Source organism: Emys orbicularis, chromosome 17 (assembly GCF_028017835.1).
Source record: "Emys orbicularis isolate rEmyOrb1 chromosome 17, rEmyOrb1.hap1, whole genome shotgun sequence".
In the NCBI taxonomy this organism is placed as follows: Eukaryota; Metazoa; Chordata; order Testudines; family Emydidae; genus Emys; species Emys orbicularis.
The window spans coordinates 1,049,010-1,068,055 of NC_088699.1; the positions used below are offsets into that span (position 1 = coordinate 1,049,010).

Genomic DNA, 19,046 nt, shown 5'->3' on the forward strand with positions numbered 1-19,046 from the left:
GGCATACCTGAGTCTTGACCTGTACCTGAGACTCCAGACTCATCTACAAACAGAAGTTGCATCATTTAACTAAAATAGCTTATGGCAATCAGTTTAGTTAAATTGGTGAAAATCCCTATATGGACTCATATTCATCAATTTACAACAGAATTAGATCTGTTTAGTTTAATTGGGTCAGTTAAAGATATCAGATTGGATCCTGCAATGTGTGCTACTTACTGATTAGCATCACTCTCATCAGCCTCTTCTGAATCATCATCACATTCCTTCAGCTTCCAGTCCATGATGTATCCAATCATGGGGGCAGTCATCAGGCAGAGCAGCTGCAACACCCCAAAAACGGAGGTGTAGAGACTCACTGCAGAGGAAAGAGACAACATGTCAAAGTCCCCCAATGGGACTCAGCAGTAACAGAAAACAGCAGCAGGTCCCATTTCATAACAACTGGTCATTTTATCCACTCAGGCCAGATCACTGGTAGCCTCAGACAAGGGGGATGAGGGTATTGTCTTATTTACTGCTCAGAGTCCCAGATCAACTGTAGCCTAGCAGGCAAAAAGTGTGTTACAATGGATATGCCACACTTGTCCACTCTAGCCAGGCTGATATATTTCATAATTTCCAAGAAGAAGTAACAACTCAGTAGCTAGTTCCCGGGAGAATGGCACCTGAAAGCTGGCTAATTTACAGGATAGAGCAGTGGCCAAAGAGTGGCACTATATGCAGCAGAGAGGCTTCTGACTGCAAAGAGTCTGCCGACCCTGGTCTGAAGGAGCAAGTCCCTGCCTGCCAACCTCCAGCTAGGAATCTTCTCCCCTCCCTTGCCCTGTGGTTCTAGCTGTGCCTCCCTCTGCTGTTGGTTTCCAATTCTGCCCTAGGGCTAAGAACTAGTAGGGGAAGTCATCAGGGCAGGTAGGATCCAGTGTGGGAAGGTAATCATGTTTTTTTGGAAGACAAGCCAGGATGAAAAAGCTAGCTGCCTGCTGCGTGCTTAGGGAGGGGGCTTGTTTTGCTGCGGGAGAGGAAGGTGGGAGGAGCAGGGGAGGAAGCAGGATTCCTAGCAAGGGAAGGGCCCAAGGGTATCTTCTCCCTAAGGGAGAACTGTCAGAAGAGTAATCAGCAGAGATTGGTAATTACCTCCCTGCCTATCACTGTTTGTTAGCCACACAAAGACCAGGATCAGGGATGGGTTTAGAGAAGGGAAGAGTTTTAATAGCCAGTGGTCAGCAGTCACTCATGGGAGTCAGGACCCTCGGTGCTGTTACTGCAAGGTCCCCCAAAGAAACACTTAACAGCACTGTATCTACATGTTTGAGACACACCATGCAGCCAAGCATCACTGAAATACAGAAAGGAAGGGAATGTTAGAAATGTGCTTAAAACACCCAGCTTACCTGTATCCATCACTGCATCAGCAAAGCAACAAAGCAGCAGCAACAAGAGAGCAAATATGGAAAAGCAAAGAGAGATTAGCAGCAGAAACCCCAGAAGCCTATGATACCCACCAGGACAGACAGGGAGGCACAGATAGGATATGAGCTCAGAGCAATTGCTTCATTCCACAGCAGAACCTAAAATATAAAGAGCTAGCCAGCAAATGGAGAAGAGTTTACAAGCAGCATTGTGCAGCAGCTCGTGTAGGCTCAGGAGGAAACGCTGCTGCCTCCAGTTCTGGTGAGTCACTGGGGAATATTCTCCACAATGCTTTCCCGCCCCCCCCCCCCACACACACACACACACACACAGATCATGTGATTATGGACTTGTGCATGACACAGAGGGGCTGATAAATCAGAGCCAGTGCAGTTCTGGAATAAGGATCAAGAATCTGAAACTGCCCACTTCAGCACTAAGTGCCCACAACTGCAAGCAGAACAGGACTAGGTTCAGTACCCGCCTCGCTACAGGTCTCCATCACAAAGAAATACAAACATGTGCAATGCCCATGAGGCATGCTGGAGCCATTTGAGCGGAGAACTTAAACCCTTCTTCTACCCGGTGTAGTAAGAGCAGAACTCCAGCTGCCCCTCATCCCCGCCATGCTCAGGAATGTTTGTAGGTGGGGTCAGCACCTGGCACACTGTCTCCAGGTATCTGCCTATGATGCCAGGAGTCATTACATTTGTCATAATTAGGGCAAAGTAAGGAAACTGCAGCTCCAGTCTCAAGCGCACACACTGCTAGCCCTCTAGCAGATGTGTCCTTATTGGATCCACAGGCACTTTCACACCACAGCATCCTCCTCCAGCTAAGAAGACAGGGTTTGGAGGAGTATCACCCTCCTAAAAGACTGAGCTATCTAGCAAGGGTTTTAATAAGAGGCCAAGAAGTTCACCCCATGGCCAAGAGCATTTCTCCCATATCACGCCTAACCCTCTCCAGCCTTGGCATCTAGAGACCAACTGTGGGGATTGGTTAGGGGAGGGGAGAGAGGGAGAGACTGTTCTCTTTGGAGCAACTGCAGGACCAGATAGGATCAATTAAAACCGGGAGCCCTCTCAAAATCCACTTCTATTCAATACTAGAAGAAAAGGCTTAGCAAATGATGGCAAGCCTTTTGGGGGCGGGGGGCAGAGCTGCATACAATTGTACATGCATGGGAATTGTCTCCCACACACACACACTCATATAAATCGTGGTCTTAGACTGTGAGCTCCTCAGGGCAGGGACTATGTGCACCACTGTCCTTTTGCAGTACTCAACACAATGAGCCCCTTGACGAGCTTTGGGGTGCTACCACAATACAGTTAAATATCACTTCTTCTGTACCACCATGGAAAAGATGGCACTTTACAATACAGACACAGACAAATTTCCTGTCTCAGACACCACAGGTGTTGGGAGGAGTGGACAAGAGGACCATGCAAGTCACTTAGGAGGTTACTGCACCCATGTTTGCTCTCTTATCTCTTAGAACATAAGAAGCTTTGAATCCACTGCTCTGTCCAGCTGCAGGGAGGTTTCAGAGTCAGGTCTGAGTCAGCATAATGCAGGAAGCATATGCAGGAAGCAGGACTTACAGGAAGTATCAGTGTCAGACTGTAGCTTACTGATTTTACCCCCATCTCTAACCATCACTGCCTACCCTACACTCGGTCCTGTTCAGGGCATCCTCTTGAATCTGAAAACATTTGGAACAACCATTGAGCCACTCAGCTCTCTCCTTGTATTATTCAGTGCAGCTGAGAGCAGTTACAGGGTCTCTTCTGTGAACAAGCCACAGTATGTAAAAGCAGCAGGAAAGGGTAAGTAATTAATAAAATGTATTTGTCCAGCCCTTCCCCTAACCCACATGACAAACTAGGGAAATGTGGTCTAGATGAAATTAAGGTGAATGCACAACTGGTTGAAAGACCGTACTGAAACAGTAGTGATCAATGGTTCACTGTCAAACTGGGAGGGCATATCTAGGGGAGTCCTGCAGAGGTCAGTCCTGGGTCCAGTAGTATTCAATATTTTCATTCAATCACTTGGAATAACGGAGTGGAGAATGTGCTTATAACATCTGCAAATGACACCAACCTGGGAGGAGTTGCAAGCACTTTGGAGGACAGGGTTAGAATTCAAAATGACCTTGACAAATTGGAGAATTGGTCTGAATTCAACAAGATGAAATTCAATAAAGATAAGTGGAGTACTTTGCACTTAGGAAGGAAAAAAAAAAAATCAAATGTACAATTACAAAATGGGGAATAACCAGCTACGGGTAGTACTGCTGAAGAGGATCTGAGGGTTAGAGTGGATCACAAATTGAATATGAATCAACAATGCGATGTAGCTGTGAAACAAAGGTTAATATTCTTGGGCGTATCAACAGGATGTATGCAAGACACAGGAGGTAACTGTTCCACTCTACTCAGCACTGATGGGGTCTCAACTGAGTACTGTGTCCAATTCTGGGTGCCACACTTTAGGAAAGATGTGAACAAATTGGATAGAGTCCAGAGGAGAGGAACACAAGTGATAAAAGGTTTAGAAAACCTGACCTATGAAGAAAAGATTTTTAAAAATTGTGCCTGATTAGTCTTGAGAAAATAAGATGGAGGGGGGACCGGATAACCTATTTGAAAACTGTTAAGGGCTGTTATAAAGAGGACGGATACTTTTCTCTCCATGTCCAGGGAAGGTAGGACAGGAAGTAATGGGCTTAATCTGCAGCAAGACAGATTTAGGTTAGCTATTAGGAAAAGGTTTCTAACTCTAAGGGTAGTTAAGCTCTGGAACAGGCTTCCAAGGGAGGTTGTGGAATCCCCATCACTGGAAGTTTTTAAGAACAGGTTGGACAAAGTCCTGTCAGGAACGGTCTAAATTTACTTGGTTTTGCCACAGTGCAGGGGGTTGGACTTGATGACTTCTCCAGATCCTGGTCAGCCCTACATTTCTGATTCTAAAGCACATTTCTACACCTCTGCATCCTTCTCAGAGCTCTGTGTGTGAACCAAGCAGACACAACCCAGACAAACCTACTGTTTTCCTGATACTATGGAAACTCTAAAGACAGCAACTAGCATGCTGGGTTCAGGCTGTACCACAGGAGAAATCCAGACGGTGGCACAGAAACAGATACCAGGTTTATGGGACACAACCCATTTCTCAGCATTTTAGAGTTTTATCTATTCACTTGAACTATTACGGGGTCCAAGTAAGAGTTGTACCAAGAGAATAAATCAGAAATTGACACAAAAACTAAACACTCATGCTTTAAAAAAAAAAAAAAAAAGTTGGGACTAAAAATAAAACCAAAACGAACCTCAAGCAGTAAAACAAGCAAAATGGAGGAGAGTAACAGTGAAAGAAGAAATGTTAAGTGAGTGAGAAGCATGGAGCCCATTTTGGGAAAGGCATCCAACCCTGGGCTTTGTCCTATTTAGTGTTTAACGTCTATGTTGCCTCTTTAGCATTTGGCTCTCGCTCTCTCTCTCTCTCTCCTGGCTCGTCTGTCAAGCACTGGACTAAAGAAACAAAGCAATTCATGGAATGCTGGGGCACTCTGAGTTTCTTGCATTTATTCTCCTCTCCTCCCCTAGTGCCTCATGATTGTTTTGAAAGAGTGCCTCTTGATTTATCAGCTTCACAAAATTCCAGATTTAACAAGTTCAAACCAGATCTTACTGCACAAGACAAAATTGGGCTATATTTTGTTTTGCAATTCAGGGTACTTTCAGTAAGTAAACTCTAAACTAATGTACTCTTTCCTGTTGGCTTCCTTCACTGAATCAGACACAAACAAATCCCAGAACAGAAGCTGCCAGTCAGCCTCCCAGACACACAACAGTATGCACAAGGCTATCATGACATCATTTCCCCTCAGTGCTTTGGATTGAGTCACAGAAAAAATATATATATATATCTGTAGTTGAACTCAGCTGCTCTGTATTTTGTGCTTGCTCAGGATAAAAAATACCCAGTGGAACAGGTTTTTATTACGGCCCTCCCTGACCCGCCAAACTTGGTAACCCCTGTTTAAGGACACAAGATGGAAAGTATTTAATAAAAGCTTGGCTGAAAATAACTTGATATTCGAGCGTGCATCTTGTTATTTGACATCTTGTTGCCCCTCTGCTTTTAGCAGGTTCCAGCCACCCATCAGACCATGACAGCAGCTGTCGGTTACACTCTGACCACTGAGCTGGTGACAGGCAGATAAACAGAATGGCATCTGGTGACTAATAAGAAACCAACATCCCCGGTAGGTGAACGGTCAGGATGATTTCCCTGTTTCAAGGGAAGAGGTGAGAATTCTGGGTGTTAATCTACCTGTCTCCAGGTCTCCCTCCACAAGGAATCCCAGGATGTTGTTCATGGCCCCCATGTAGAAAATGAGCCGCAGCTGAGTGACGCACATGGTGATGAGGCTGAGTAGCAAAATTGGGCTGAAGACACTGTGCATAAAGGACGGAGATGCTGCAGAGGAAACAAGAGAGTCTCTAAAGAAGGCAGCCTCTGGTAATGGTTATTAAACAGACATGACATCAGAACAGACTGGATTGTTTAGATAAGTAGTCTTCTACTGGCTACATTACATAAACACAATACTCTAGGGACAGTCCAATGGGGAGTTCAGCGCCAGTGACTAACTTGTGCAGAAGGGACTCCCTAAAAAAAGGGGGATGATGTGGGGAGGACAACGACGAGTAGCTATAAGAATTTAGCGTGTCAGTCTTTAGCTATAACAGTACATAGATAGTACATAATGTATGAAATGTTCACCAGCACCCAGACATCTGCCAGGGTGGCAACATATGCCATCAAGGTATGTGCATGCATTTGGGGGGGGAGAGGGTTATATGTGCCTGAATATATACTTATCTGGACAATGATGAGTTGCACACATGGGTTAAATTCACCACATGTAAGGGCCTGCACAAGGCTGAAATAGTGCTTAGCTCCTATTTTGAGGAGTTAAGTGGTGCACTGACCTTGTGCTGGTCCTTTGCATTAGGGTGAATGTCACATGCACAAATCTAGAGACAATACCTGCATCATCTGCTTGACACTTCACTTCCAGGTCCACTGTTGACAGACAGAGTTTGTTTCCCTCTTGAGCTGCCAGCTCCTTGGGGTTCTTCATGGAGCTCCCCACACTCAGACGACGTCCCACTGTGGTCACCTGCTTGTAAAACTGTTTCCCTGTAATTTTGTGGTCAAATCCCAGCCAGCTGAACTTGATCTTCACTCTGTGTGGGCAGAAGGGGAGGGAGGGGGAGAGTGAGAGCTGCAAAGCAGAGCTGAGATATTCATGGACTGATCTAAGGATACTGGAGTCACAGGATGCAGGAAGGTTGACTATAGGTTAAAAATCAACATCTGGAAATCCATAAAGAGCCTGGGACCCAAAAGAGAAACCTCTCTCTCTCTATGCCTTACTGCCACATCAAAGATGCCAGAGCTGGAACTGCCTCAGTAGAGAAATGAAGTTGCTGCTAGGAGGGTGTTTGCTGTAGGGAGTCCTAGAGGCTGGAACACACCATCCTCCCTGAATATCCAGAGTCTCACTAGCTAGGATAAACATTTATAAAGAGCTGTAAACCCTCACACTTAGGACAGAAGTCAACCATAAATATTTAAGGTTAGGAATAAATGCATTTTCCTCTGAAGCAGCTGATGCTAGCCTCTCTCAGAGATTGGACCCCATGACTGATCCAGTCCGGCAATTTCTATATTCCTAAGAGCAGAAGGAGACACTTACGTGTAGTCCATATCTTCTGGTCCTGGGAATGGCTCCAGTGGCCAGTTGAAGAAACAGTTGAAGAAAACTAGTCCTGCACAGGATGCCCAGACAATCAGAATGAGGATGAAAGAGACACCAAAGTCATATATAACCTGGAATTCACAACAGAATAATATCATTAGTACATAAAATATCCTATGCTCTAGTGTTTGCTGAAGTAGATTTGGGAGTAAGATGGAGGGGAAAGCATGTGGCATTTAAAAACAGGGTTGCAAGGTGACATCTAATGAAGGAAGGAATTCTGTGACATCATGTAAACACAACAAAAGTTTTGCACAAATTTATGCACACATCTTTATACAAGACATCAGTTACAAGAAAACAAGGAGCTTCTGCTGAAATTGAAACCCAGCTCTGTCAGAAACAATACAGTAACTCCTCACTTAAAATCATCCTGGTTAAGGTTGTTTCATTGCTGATCAATTAGAGAACATGCTCGTTTAAAGTTGCACAATGCTCCCTTATAACATTGTTTGGCAGCCGCCTGCTTTGTCCAGTGCTTGCAGAAAAAGCAGCCCTTTGGAGCTAGATGGTGGGGGCTTAGAACCAGGGTGGACCGGCAACCCCCCCACCACCAGCTCCCCGCTCCCCTAAGTTCCCTGTGTGGCAGCCACCCAGCAGGCTAGCAACTGCTGGGCAGTTCAGCTGTCCCTCCCCCACTGCCGTGTGTTGCTCCTGCCCTCTGCCTTGGAGCTGCTCCTGGGAGCCTCCTGCTTGCTGTGCAGAGGGGGCGGGGGGGAAGGCGAGGAGAAGGGGTGCTAATGTCAGGGTGTCCCCCTCCCCCCTGCTCCTGTACCCTATCACGACAGGGCTCAGGATCAAGGGAGCTTGCTGGCAGCAGCTGCCATCTCAACTTGCTGATCTACTTAAAAAGGCAATATACTTAAAGTGGGGTCAGAGTACTTAAAGGGGCAATGCGCGTCTCTCACAAACACATCGTGTGCGTCTCTGTCTGCCATGCTGTCTCCCCTCCCTCCATTCGTGCTGCCTTGTAGAGTGTGAGGCTACATTAACAACAGCAACGTGTTAACCCTTGAGAGCTCAGCCAAGTGCTAGTTCATCATTTAGCAGTAAGGCATTCCCTGGGAAATATCCCACCCTCTTACTTCACCACCTCAACCAAGCGTCACAATTATCATTGCTGTGTACAGTATTAAACTGTTTGTTTAAAACTTATACTGTGTATGTAAAAGAGAGTCTTTTGTCTGGCGAAAAAAATTTCCCTGTAACCTAACCGCCTCCTCCCCCCATTTACATTAATTCTTATGGGAAAATTGGATTCGCTTAAAGTAGCATTTTTCAGGAACATAACTACAATGTTAAGCGAGGAGTTACTGTACAGTCATTTGAGAAGTTACATCTAGATCTTCTTAGGAAACCCATTAGGAACTTTGCTGCATGGCTGGTATAACTTGATCTGACCTACTGTCCAGACCCATAAGAGTCTTGGATTTATATAAGCTAAACCATATTAATTTTGCCTCTGCGGATAAAGGTATGTATTAAATAGTACAGATTTATTGGCTCTCCTTCCCTTTCAGAGCTCTCCACAAAACTCTATAATTAGTCTTATCACTATCTGAAGGTGCACAGCCACCTCCAGATAATAATCAAAAGCTGATATTTTATTACAATCGGTCCCATGGATTCCAGAATTTAAATTTTATATTTTTCAACTCCAGAGATTGCTTATATCACTAAAGGTGGAAAAATGTTTTTGTTTCTTTAACACCACTATAATCCTATGACTTGTGTACTTTTCACTGAAAACCATCTCAGAACTTCTAAAAACCATCCTGGCCAGTTTATAGACCTATCTGAGGTACTATCTGGCCTCCATTATCATAGTATCTGAGCACCTCAAAATCTTTAATGTATTTATCCTCCCAACACTCCTGTCAGGTAGGGTAGGGCGATTATCCCTATTTAAAAGGACTTGCCCAAGGTCACACAGGAAGTCTGTGGCACAGCAGGGAAATGAACGCAGGTCTCATGTATCCCAGGTTAGTACTCTGTCCACTGAACCATCCTTTCTAATGACCATCATGCAACATGGAGTCCTAAGACAGCAACATCAGAATTGCTGAGACAAATTTGTCAGAGCTCAGGATTCCACATCCTCACCTTGATTCCAGGAAAAGTGACAGCTGAGGAAGCGTAGGAGCCAATCATCAGAGCAATGAACGTGGAACGAAGATCACCAAACATGTTGGGCAGCTGAAGGGGGGGCAGGAGGGGGGGAGTGGGAGGAGAAAGAAAAAGAAAAAAAACTTGTTGAAACTGTAATATGGGAAGAAGAAAGTGAAGAAGGTTGCTTTGAGAAGCCCCAGCACCAAAAATGTTTGCCTCTGTATCTAGGAAATGGAAGGAAATGTTAATTATTCAAGAATTTATTTGGCTTTCCACAACAGTACACTGGGATGCAATGAGGCTGTGAAAGTGCCCATCTGCTCTGCTGCCTTTAGTGTTCCCCCTATCAGGGCTTGCCTACACAGGGAAGTTTACCAGTATAATTATACCAGTATGTCATAAACTGGAAAAAGCACTTTAATTCCAGAATAAGAGTGTCCATACAGGGAATTATAAGTATATCACTATAGTTATACCAGTAAATTTCCCCATGTAGAAAAGCCCTCAGTAACTAGCTTGTAAACCAAAAGAAACATGGCCAGGGCTGCAGCTTTTCTTGCTGCCTTTGGGAGTAGGTCTTCCCCACACATTAATTATCCTCTGCATAAAGGTGTCTGTCCTTAACTCCCCCACTGCCCACTCCTATTTTCCAAGGCAAACTGTGTGTTCACCACCTTTCTCTACACCTCTGAATTGTATACACCTCGGTCCTGTCTATTAGCTAGAAAAGGGGAGATTAATAATGCTCCCAACCTCTAACACACACAACCCACAGGGTACTGATCTCCACTACTCACTTCCCTATTTCTCATTCTTCAGCATCCTACCTGCATCACGGTCCCTCAAACTCTAGGGGAGTTATTCCCAGCACTTTCTACAATGCCACAATTGTTCATAGATCATAAAGCTAGAAGGGACCACTGATCATCTATTCTGATCTCCTGAATACACAGGCTATAGGACTTCACTTAATTCCTGTTTGAATTAGAGGATATCTTTTAGAAAGATATTCTATCTTGAGTTAAAAATTGCCAGTGATGGAGAACCCACCACAATCCTTGGTAAATTGTTAATTATCACCACTTAAAAAAAATGCACTTAATGACAGAAAAGCAAAGAAAATGCAGATGCAAATGCTGCAACACCTTATGCTGATGGGTGTAAGATTCTGCCCTCCCTCATCCCAAATCCTACCCTGGATCAGCGTCCTCTAATGTTTTTAGGTTGCTTAGGTACCCAGGTAAAAGGGCATGATCGGTTTATAATTTTTCAGACCTATTTTCTTCAGCAAGTTGCACTGAAGCCCAAGCTCCCATTTCTAACCAGGCCCCAATCTTAGGGTTACCATTCGTCCGGATTCTGCCGGACATGTCCGGCTTTTTTGAGTTAAAAATAGCATCCGGGGGGAATTTGTAAATGTCCGGATTTCCTCCCCATGCAGAGCGCGCGCGGCTGACAGGGCAGCCGGCCGGATCGTGCCACTCGCACGGGGCTCCGACAGCCAGAGCCCCTCCTCCGCTTCCCCCTCCTCTCCCCTGCAACTTGAGACCACTCCCCTCCTCTCTCTCCCTCCCTCCCCCTCCCTGCATTCGCAGATCGCCGGTTCGCCTCGGCCTCCGGCAGTCTGGAGCTCCTCCCCCTGCTCCCCCCTCCCCGGCTGCCGAGCGCGCTGCTCCGCAGCAGTCTGTTCTGAGCGGCAGGGTAAGGGGGCCAGGGGGTTGGCGAAGGGGCAGGGAGGTTCTGGAGGGGGCAGTCAAGAGACAGGGAGCAGAGTTGGATGGGTCGGGAGTTCGGGGGGGGCTGTCTGGGGGTTGGGGGTGTAAGGTTTTGGGCAGTCAGGGTACAGGTAGGGGGTAGGGTCCTGGGGGGCAGTTAGGGGATAAGGAACAGGGAGGCTTAGGTAGGGGTTGGGGTTCTGGAGGGCAGTTAGGAGCAGGGGTCCCAGGAGGGGGCAGTCAGGGGACAGAGAGCAGAGGAGTTTAGATGGGTCGGGAGTTCTGGGGGGGGGGGCTGTCAGGGGGTGGGGAGTGGTTGGATGGGGCGTGGGAGTCCCAGGGGTCTGTCTGGGGGTGGGGGGGTGGATAAGGGTTGGGGCAGTCAGGGGACAAGGAGCAGGGAGGCTTAGGTAGGGGGTGGAGTCCTGGGGGGCAGTTAGGGGCAGGGGTCCCAGGAGGGGGCAGTCAGGGGAGAAGGAGTGGGGGGGAGGGTTGGGGGTTCTGAGGAGGGCGGGAAGTGGGAGGGAGTGGAAGGGGCAGGGGCGGGGCTAGGGCAGGACGGGGCTCCTCCTGTCCTACCCAATCTCCCTCTTTGATGGTTCCTGCAAATTCATACATTGCTACAGGTCCTCTTCCATGTTATTAACATACAGCAAATAGCAGCTGGGACAAAGCTCATCATCTTAGCACACAACTGGGCAGGACAAGTATCCATATACAATTTACTTTTTTTGAATCTACTTCACAAAATGTGTCCCACTCCAGGAGTAGCGGGAAGAGTGTAAATTGGGACAGAAGAAAAAAATATCTTCTCTAAAAGAGCCATGGAGAAGAAACACCACCAATATTTTAAATATCCAGAAAGGGATGAGTCCCCATTACTAATCACCTGTGAGCTTGGATTCAAAAAAAGAATCACTCAAATCAGAGGGGTGCTGGGAAGTCTCTAAAATTGGTTCTTTCCTGCAGCTTATAAACAGGCAGAACTTCTGCACCAAGTAGAGCGGCTTTTCCAATTTTCATCTCAAAATGAGTTCAGGGATTAAAATAGCATCATTAGCACGTTAAACAGAGGCCTTAGTTGACACCCACAGACATATACAGTTGTCCACTTCTAAGACTGATAAATAAAGCAATATTATTATTTTATTTGCTGTTTATGGACCTTGCTGAGCTGGGAAAAATTAGACCGAACCTGAAGAGACCAGCTCTCACATACACGTGCTACAATAGGAAAACAAATCAATTTTTCCTAGTAATAAGGCAGGCATGCCAGTCTGTGCCAAGGCAGGATCTCCTGCCTGTTTACATTTTGAAGTACTCCTGTAAATGTTTCTCAGGCAGGAACACTCTGGAAGTTCCATCTGGCTCAGTTATTTGTCATGGTTATTTCTCATTACAAACGTTCGTATGGAATGCATCTCAGGTCCTTGAATCACCCCAGAGCAGGAGCAGCAGTTATGATGTTTAGAGATTTAGGCCAGGCCTATATTACCACTTACTTTGGTATAACTTACGTTGCTCAGGGGTGTGAATAAGCCATTTCCCTGAGCGACGTAAATTACACCGACCTAAGCACCTGTGTGAACAGTGCTATGTCAGTGGGAGAAGCTACCACCTCTCATGGAGGTGGATTTATTATGTTGATGGCAGAGCTCTCTCCCGTCAGCATAGAGCAATAGTCTCCCACCTTTTTATGCACAAGATCACTTTTAATTTAAGTGCAACCCAGGATCTACCCCACCCCTTCCCCAAGGCCCCGCCCTGCTCACTCTATCCCCCCACCCTCCATCTCTCGCTCTCCCCTACCCTCACTTTCACCGGGCTGGAGCAGGGGGTTGGGGTTCGGGAGGGAGTGCAGGCTCTGGGCTGAGGCCGAGGGGTTCGGAGTGTGGGAGGGAGTTCTAGGTGGAGCCTGGGGCAGGGGTGCAGGAAGGGGTATGGGATGCTGGCTCTGGGAGAGGCTCAGGGCTGGAGGTTTGGGGTACAGGAGGGGGCTCAGGGCTGGGGGTTGGGGTGTGGGAGGGGTGCAGGCTCCAGGATCCCACCAGGCAGCACTTACCTCGAGCGGCTACTGGTTGCTGGCGCAGCGGAGCTAAGGCAGGCTCCCTGCCTGCCCTGGCCCCACACTGCTCCCAGAAGCAGCCAGCACATCCCTATGGCCCTTGGCAGCACCACCCCCAAAGACCCCATTGGCCGCAGTTCCCTGTTCCCAGCCAATGGGAGCTGTGGGGACGGTGCTTGCAGGCAGGAGCAGTGCATGGAGACTCCTGCCGCCCCCCAGGGGCATGCTGGCTGCTTCCGGGAGCAGTGTGAGGACAGGGCAGGCAGGGAGCCTGCCTTAGCCCCGCTGCACCGCCAGACTTTAGCGACCGGAGATTGCGATCGACTGACAGAGGCTCCAGGATTGACCAGTCGATCGCGATCTATGGGTTGGTGACCACTGGCAAAGAGCATCTTCACCAGACGTGCTGCAGCTGCGCCATGTAGCACTTCTAGTGTGGACTAGCCCTTCCTCTACTTTGGGGAATCCTGAGAAAACAACTTGGCGGCAGCAGGGTATGCTGCAATGTTCTACAGTAGGACATGCCCACACCCAGATACCTGCATCCAGAACAGCTGTCTTAGGGAGGTGTGCATTGGAAACATATAAAGCAATCTCTTCCCTGGCATGAAATTCCAACTCTGGGTGTGGTGGCCTAAATCTGCACCACAACACAACACTTGTCACACTGTAACCTCTCTGTCTTACTCTAGAAAGAAGCTGGTCTTTGTCACCAGGCAGGGAATTCAGCTTCTGTTTATTTAAACTCAGTAATACCCTAAACCTAAATAAGCCTACAGAATTACAACAGCTGCTGCGGGAAGGGCTTGGAGCAGGGCAAGTACTCCACAAACACAGCTGCTTCATGGCTTGGTTTTCTTTCAAAGCCACAGAGATCACACAAAGAGCCTTTTTCACACAGCATAGAAGCAAGACTCAAGTGTAGGTGACACTTCAGCCATAGTGGTTGGTGGTAATTTTTAGTAATGTGCCTGAAGATGCAAAACAGCCTTTGCCATCACATCCAAGTCTTTTTATGGCAAGGAGGGAAGGCAGAACCTGTGCTCCTCTCCGCATTAGGGCAGAATTTTGAGAAAGGCTCACTTTCCAAAGAACACAGCTCCCATTTAGGTACTAAAATAAATAGCTGATTTTCAAAAGAGTTCAGCATATTTGGATGAACTCTCTAGAAAACCTGGCCCCAACTGTTGGCCCTGACCACACGATTATCTGAACCTGAGATTTTTGGGGGGGAGGAAGAACTGATCCTAGAAGGAAAACCTTCAAAATAGACCAGGAAAAGGGCACTTGTGCTATCCTCCTTCCATGTCCTGTTTCCCCATCAGTGTTGCCAACTCTCGATATTAGGTGTTTTTCTTAAAGCTCCAGCTACTAGGGACGGGCAGTTACACAATCAGGAGCTTTCATTATTTAAAAGAAATAAAATTATTTTCTAGCTCTCATGGTTGCAGAAGAGACTTGAAAAAGTGAACCATAAAAAGGCAGACAGACCCAAAATTTTATTATTTTTCATATATTTTCAAGGCTATAAGGGACAGTTTAATCTAGTCTGATCTCCTGCGTAACAGGCCAGAGAATTTCATCCAGCACTTTCTGCATCAAGCCCTAAATTCTGGCTGAGCTACAGCACATCTTAGAAAGAAAGAATCTGGATTTAAAGATTCCAAGTGACAGAGAATCCACCACATTGCAAAGTAAATCACCCTCACCAGTAACATTTTGCACCCGATTTCTAATCTGGATTTGTGCAGCGTCTCAGCTTCCAGCCACTGGATTTTGTTATGCATTTTCTGCAAGATTGAAGGGCCCTCCACGATCAGAAATACTTTCCTCACATAGATGCGAATGACAGCAATCATGTCACCTCTTTACCTTCTCTTGGATAAACTAAATATGTTGAGCTTCTCCCATCATACAAGAGAGTTTCCAGATCCAGAATCATTCTTGTACCTCATTTCTAAACCCTTTCTAATCCTGATGTGTGGATACCAAAACTGGGCACAGTATTCCAGTAACGGTCTCACTGATGCTGTATGCACTGGCAAAAACACCTACCTACTCCTATACTACATTCCTCTGCTTAAGCAACCAAGGATTGTGCCTCTTAGGACTGAGAGCCCATATTCAGCCAGTTGCCACCATGACCTCTATGTCCCTTTAAGAGTAACCACTTTTCAAGATGTAGTCCCCATTCTGTATATGTGACCTTATGATTAAAGGCTGACACATGTTTTGAATGCTTGGGGTTGCAATACTGAGACTTCTCCATGTAAAGATGAGCTACAAATAAAAAGAAAGAAAAGCATGTTTGGGTCTTCTTGTGTCCTCATAGTATAGGAATGTGGCAGGAAAGGGTTGTGTATGCTTGGGTTTTAGGGTAATTTTTTCTTTTCTTTTTTTTTTAAATTAGAAATAAAAGCTCTGACTTCCTGGTTTTTGCTGGCACGACTGGAGAGAATTAGTGGGAAATCCCAAGAGACTGAAATCTGAGCATCTGGGAGAAGGCATTTTTAGTCAATGTCTAAACTTGGTTTTCTGTTAATAGCTATTTAATTTGAACTCCTTCCAAGCCCATGGGAAATGTTCACTATGAAAGTATCATTTCATCAAGGCCAAGGGAAGTTCCAGTTCCACTTCTCCAGAAAAAAACCCCAACAACTTGATATTCTGAATACTGCTTAGTAATAAAGACACACTACAAGGCTGCCCTTCCCCATTACAGAACAGCAGCAAAGGGCACAAGCTTGTTTTCTATCCTATTCTCATTTTAAAATGCAGCTATTTTTCTTCTTGATGCTCCCAGCTAGAATCTATAAAAGGCCCTCTATGGTAATTTATCACATATGTTTATCTCTCTGTGCAGAGTAGTTTGGCTGGAGCTCCCTGTGCTCTTAGGTTCCTGTGTTGTGGTCAGCCACCAGCACAGATTGCTCTGTGTCCATTTACAAATGCCTGCTTACGATGGCTAAGTCCAAGTCACTCCCTGGAGATCTCTGCATTGCACTGGAACAGGCAGAGTCTGTCTGACCACCTTCCCAGAACTGGGGACACCATCACCAGCCGTTGCTGCTCTCCCGCTCTCCGCCCCAACCTGTCAGCCCTGCAGCTCAGGACATCCAGGAAACACAGATTGAGCAGACTCAGACATTAGCTTATCAGACACTATACAGCTGCCATTTGTTTTTTATTACATCCCAAGGGTTTGTTACAGAGAAGGCTTCAGAATTAGGAGGCAAATTTCATACACAGGGTCCCACATCTTATCCCCCCCTTTGCCCTGACACAGCTGTTCATATGCACCATCCTTCCTCAAGCATCATGGACAAGCTTCACCCTCTACCACGGCTGACAGGTAGGACCAACTCACTTCTCCAGGACTAAGGGTAGCAAGGAGGGTGCCTGACCCCACACATTTGAGGACAGATGGTATCTTTATGCACCCAGGTGGGGTTCCACCCATTGGCTGGAGTCGAGAAGGGTGGAGCCACAACCCGAGCAAACAAGCAACTCATAGCTCAATAACTGTGACCCATCTTGTAAGGGTTGGAAACCTCATCAGCATCAGCCACAAAGGATCCACTCCTCTGAGCAGCTAGAGTCTGAATAAAAACTCATCTTGCCAAGTTTCCATCCACTGCCTTTTTAATATATAAACATAAAGAAGCAATCGTCACCAGAACTCTGGCTGCACAGAATTAGCGCTCGCAGCAGAGGGTGAGGCCCCTAGAATTTGCACTCCCAACCGAAGCAGCACTACACGTCATTGCAATTGGAGGAGGAGGTGAAGTCACTTTGTTTTTTCCTCAGGACTTACATACACAAACATCTGCACACTCAGCAGTTAGTTCCTATACCAGCCAGAATGGGCTCCTCACACCACATTGAATTCATTAGGACTGGAGACATTAGTGCAGCAGCATGTGGACTTTGGGCAATGAATGTCAAGCTCTTCAGGTCTCCTTACCTAAAGCTCATTTCAGTCTCATTGTTTCCAGCTCACCTCTAAATTCCCTTCTCATTATGTAGAGTATCTACACTGTGTATGTAACATCCACGCTGCCCCAGAGCAGGAGGCATCCCCTGGTACCTGCAATACCTATATGCACAGCATTAATGCTCTGAGTTTTTCTCCTTCTCTCACCTTTCTACATACAGCTCATGGGTCACAGCTGGAAAGGGCCCTCACACTAGTGCCCACATTTACATGCGTAACTATTACATGCCCAAAAGAGAATTTATGCAGGCAAATCAGCCTGATGTCTAACTCCACGATCTATACATGGAAATGCAAGTTTGGGGGCATAAAGACACTGGTGCAAAGTTAGAGACAAGTTTTGAAATGCTGGACCTGTGGCCACAACATGGGTCTCCTGCTGAGATAAACTGTCATACAAAAGAACTCTGAAGACCACTGCCCAAGTCACAACTCTGGGTGCAAGCTCAGTCCTGACGGGTACTGGCAATCACAAAGGTTTACTAACAGTTATTTTTAGAACGGTTTCAGATTCTAATCTTTATTCTTATAAGGCTTTACCTTCACCTCTGAAGACCAGTTTCCTTATTGCTTCTGTTCTCATTTGCAGTGATGAAGGTATTAATAGGCTGCTGCATTTCTCTTTCTATGAAAAGCTATAGACACATGAAATGCTCACTTGCTGTATTATAGAGTGGCAACACCAAGTATCCTATTACCTGCAATTCGTAAGTGTCAGAGCACATCCACTTGCAACCAATGACATTCATATCTAAGCGCCTATAGCATTCCCCAATGCTCTGACATTGCATCACAGACCTAGCCCCACTTACGAGTGAAAGTGGATTCTGCTCTAGATCAGACTCAGAGCTGCAGACCACTCTCACGCACCCTCTAAGAGTACTTTGAATTTGGCCATGTGGGGAGAAACTTGAAAGCAGAGGAGTGCATAAGGGAGGCCTGCTGTCAGCCTACCTGTGTGGCAGCTCGGTTTATTATTACCAAAGTGCACTGCAATAAGTCTGAGCTGCCAGAGAGGAGCACAGCTCCTGCAGTTCTCCCCAGGCCTCACCCAGTTACATTATTTCAGTGTAAGAGGGGCCATGTGTGGAATTTTCATTGCTAGTCAGACAGAACGTCAGGAAAGACACAGTTAAAGATGCCTGCATACGGGGGCTCTGCCTTCTCCACACACAGCCTCTCCCATATAGTATGCAACCTCCATCTCCTCCTTCAGATCCTACAATCTCTCCAATAGCGACCCAGATAAACACAAAGTTAGAAAGTCACCACCCTTGACACCAACATGATATGAGTCACCTTAGTAGCCCCACAGGCTTATTCATGGGCCCCTCCTAAGCTGTTTGTCTCCTTATGTTCTGCCTGTGTCATACTCCATTTACCCTGGACACTCGTTGGGTCCAGGGCCACAGACAGGGTTTTCAGATTAATTTAGAAGCCTGGCTTTATACACATTTTTGAAACTTTTGGACTATAAAACTTTACTTGCTATCTAAAGTAGCTGCCACAATTCTGACATTACAATACATACAACAGCCTCCAAACTCAGCCTCTGCCCATGACAATTCACAGGAACTCAGCCTGTGTGTAACCCACAGGTTAGAGAGAAATTTAGAAACAAGGTGAAAGTGAGCTGGGTCCAAACAGGTGATATAACGGCTTCCCAAGCCGCTTTCTGAGAGATGTTCAACTCGGAACACCTAGTTCCAGCCACATGAACAAGGGTAAGAGTAATGAGGTGAAAAAATCAATTCTCAAATTGGCTGCTGCATCTGCTCCCATCTCTAAGCAACAAGAGCCCCAAAATGCAGAGAGGCAGCAGACTTAGTCACTGGTCGATGTTTGTGCTCCAGTCAATGGACTGAGTAAACAGACATAAGTATGCTGCACAGATGGAGCTGGGCTGGGCAC

General features: G+C 46.4%; 1 protein-coding gene across 1 annotated transcript in view; it reads right to left on the reverse strand.

Annotated features, from left to right (window-relative positions):
- SLC43A2 (solute carrier family 43 member 2) overlaps positions 1-19,046 on the reverse strand; it is a 47,556-nt gene that overhangs the window by 8,623 nt on the left and 19,887 nt on the right. Inside the window, exons 6-11 of the mRNA XM_065418244.1 lie at positions 9,356-9,448; positions 7,190-7,323; positions 6,478-6,677; positions 5,758-5,904; positions 1,395-1,406; positions 220-358 (exon numbers count right to left, since the gene is read on the reverse strand). Of these exons, the coding sequence (XP_065274316.1) occupies positions 220-358; positions 1,395-1,406; positions 5,758-5,904; positions 6,478-6,677; positions 7,190-7,323; positions 9,356-9,448 (725 nt within the window). The remainder of the gene's footprint in view (positions 1-219; positions 359-1,394; positions 1,407-5,757; positions 5,905-6,477; positions 6,678-7,189; positions 7,324-9,355; positions 9,449-19,046) is intronic.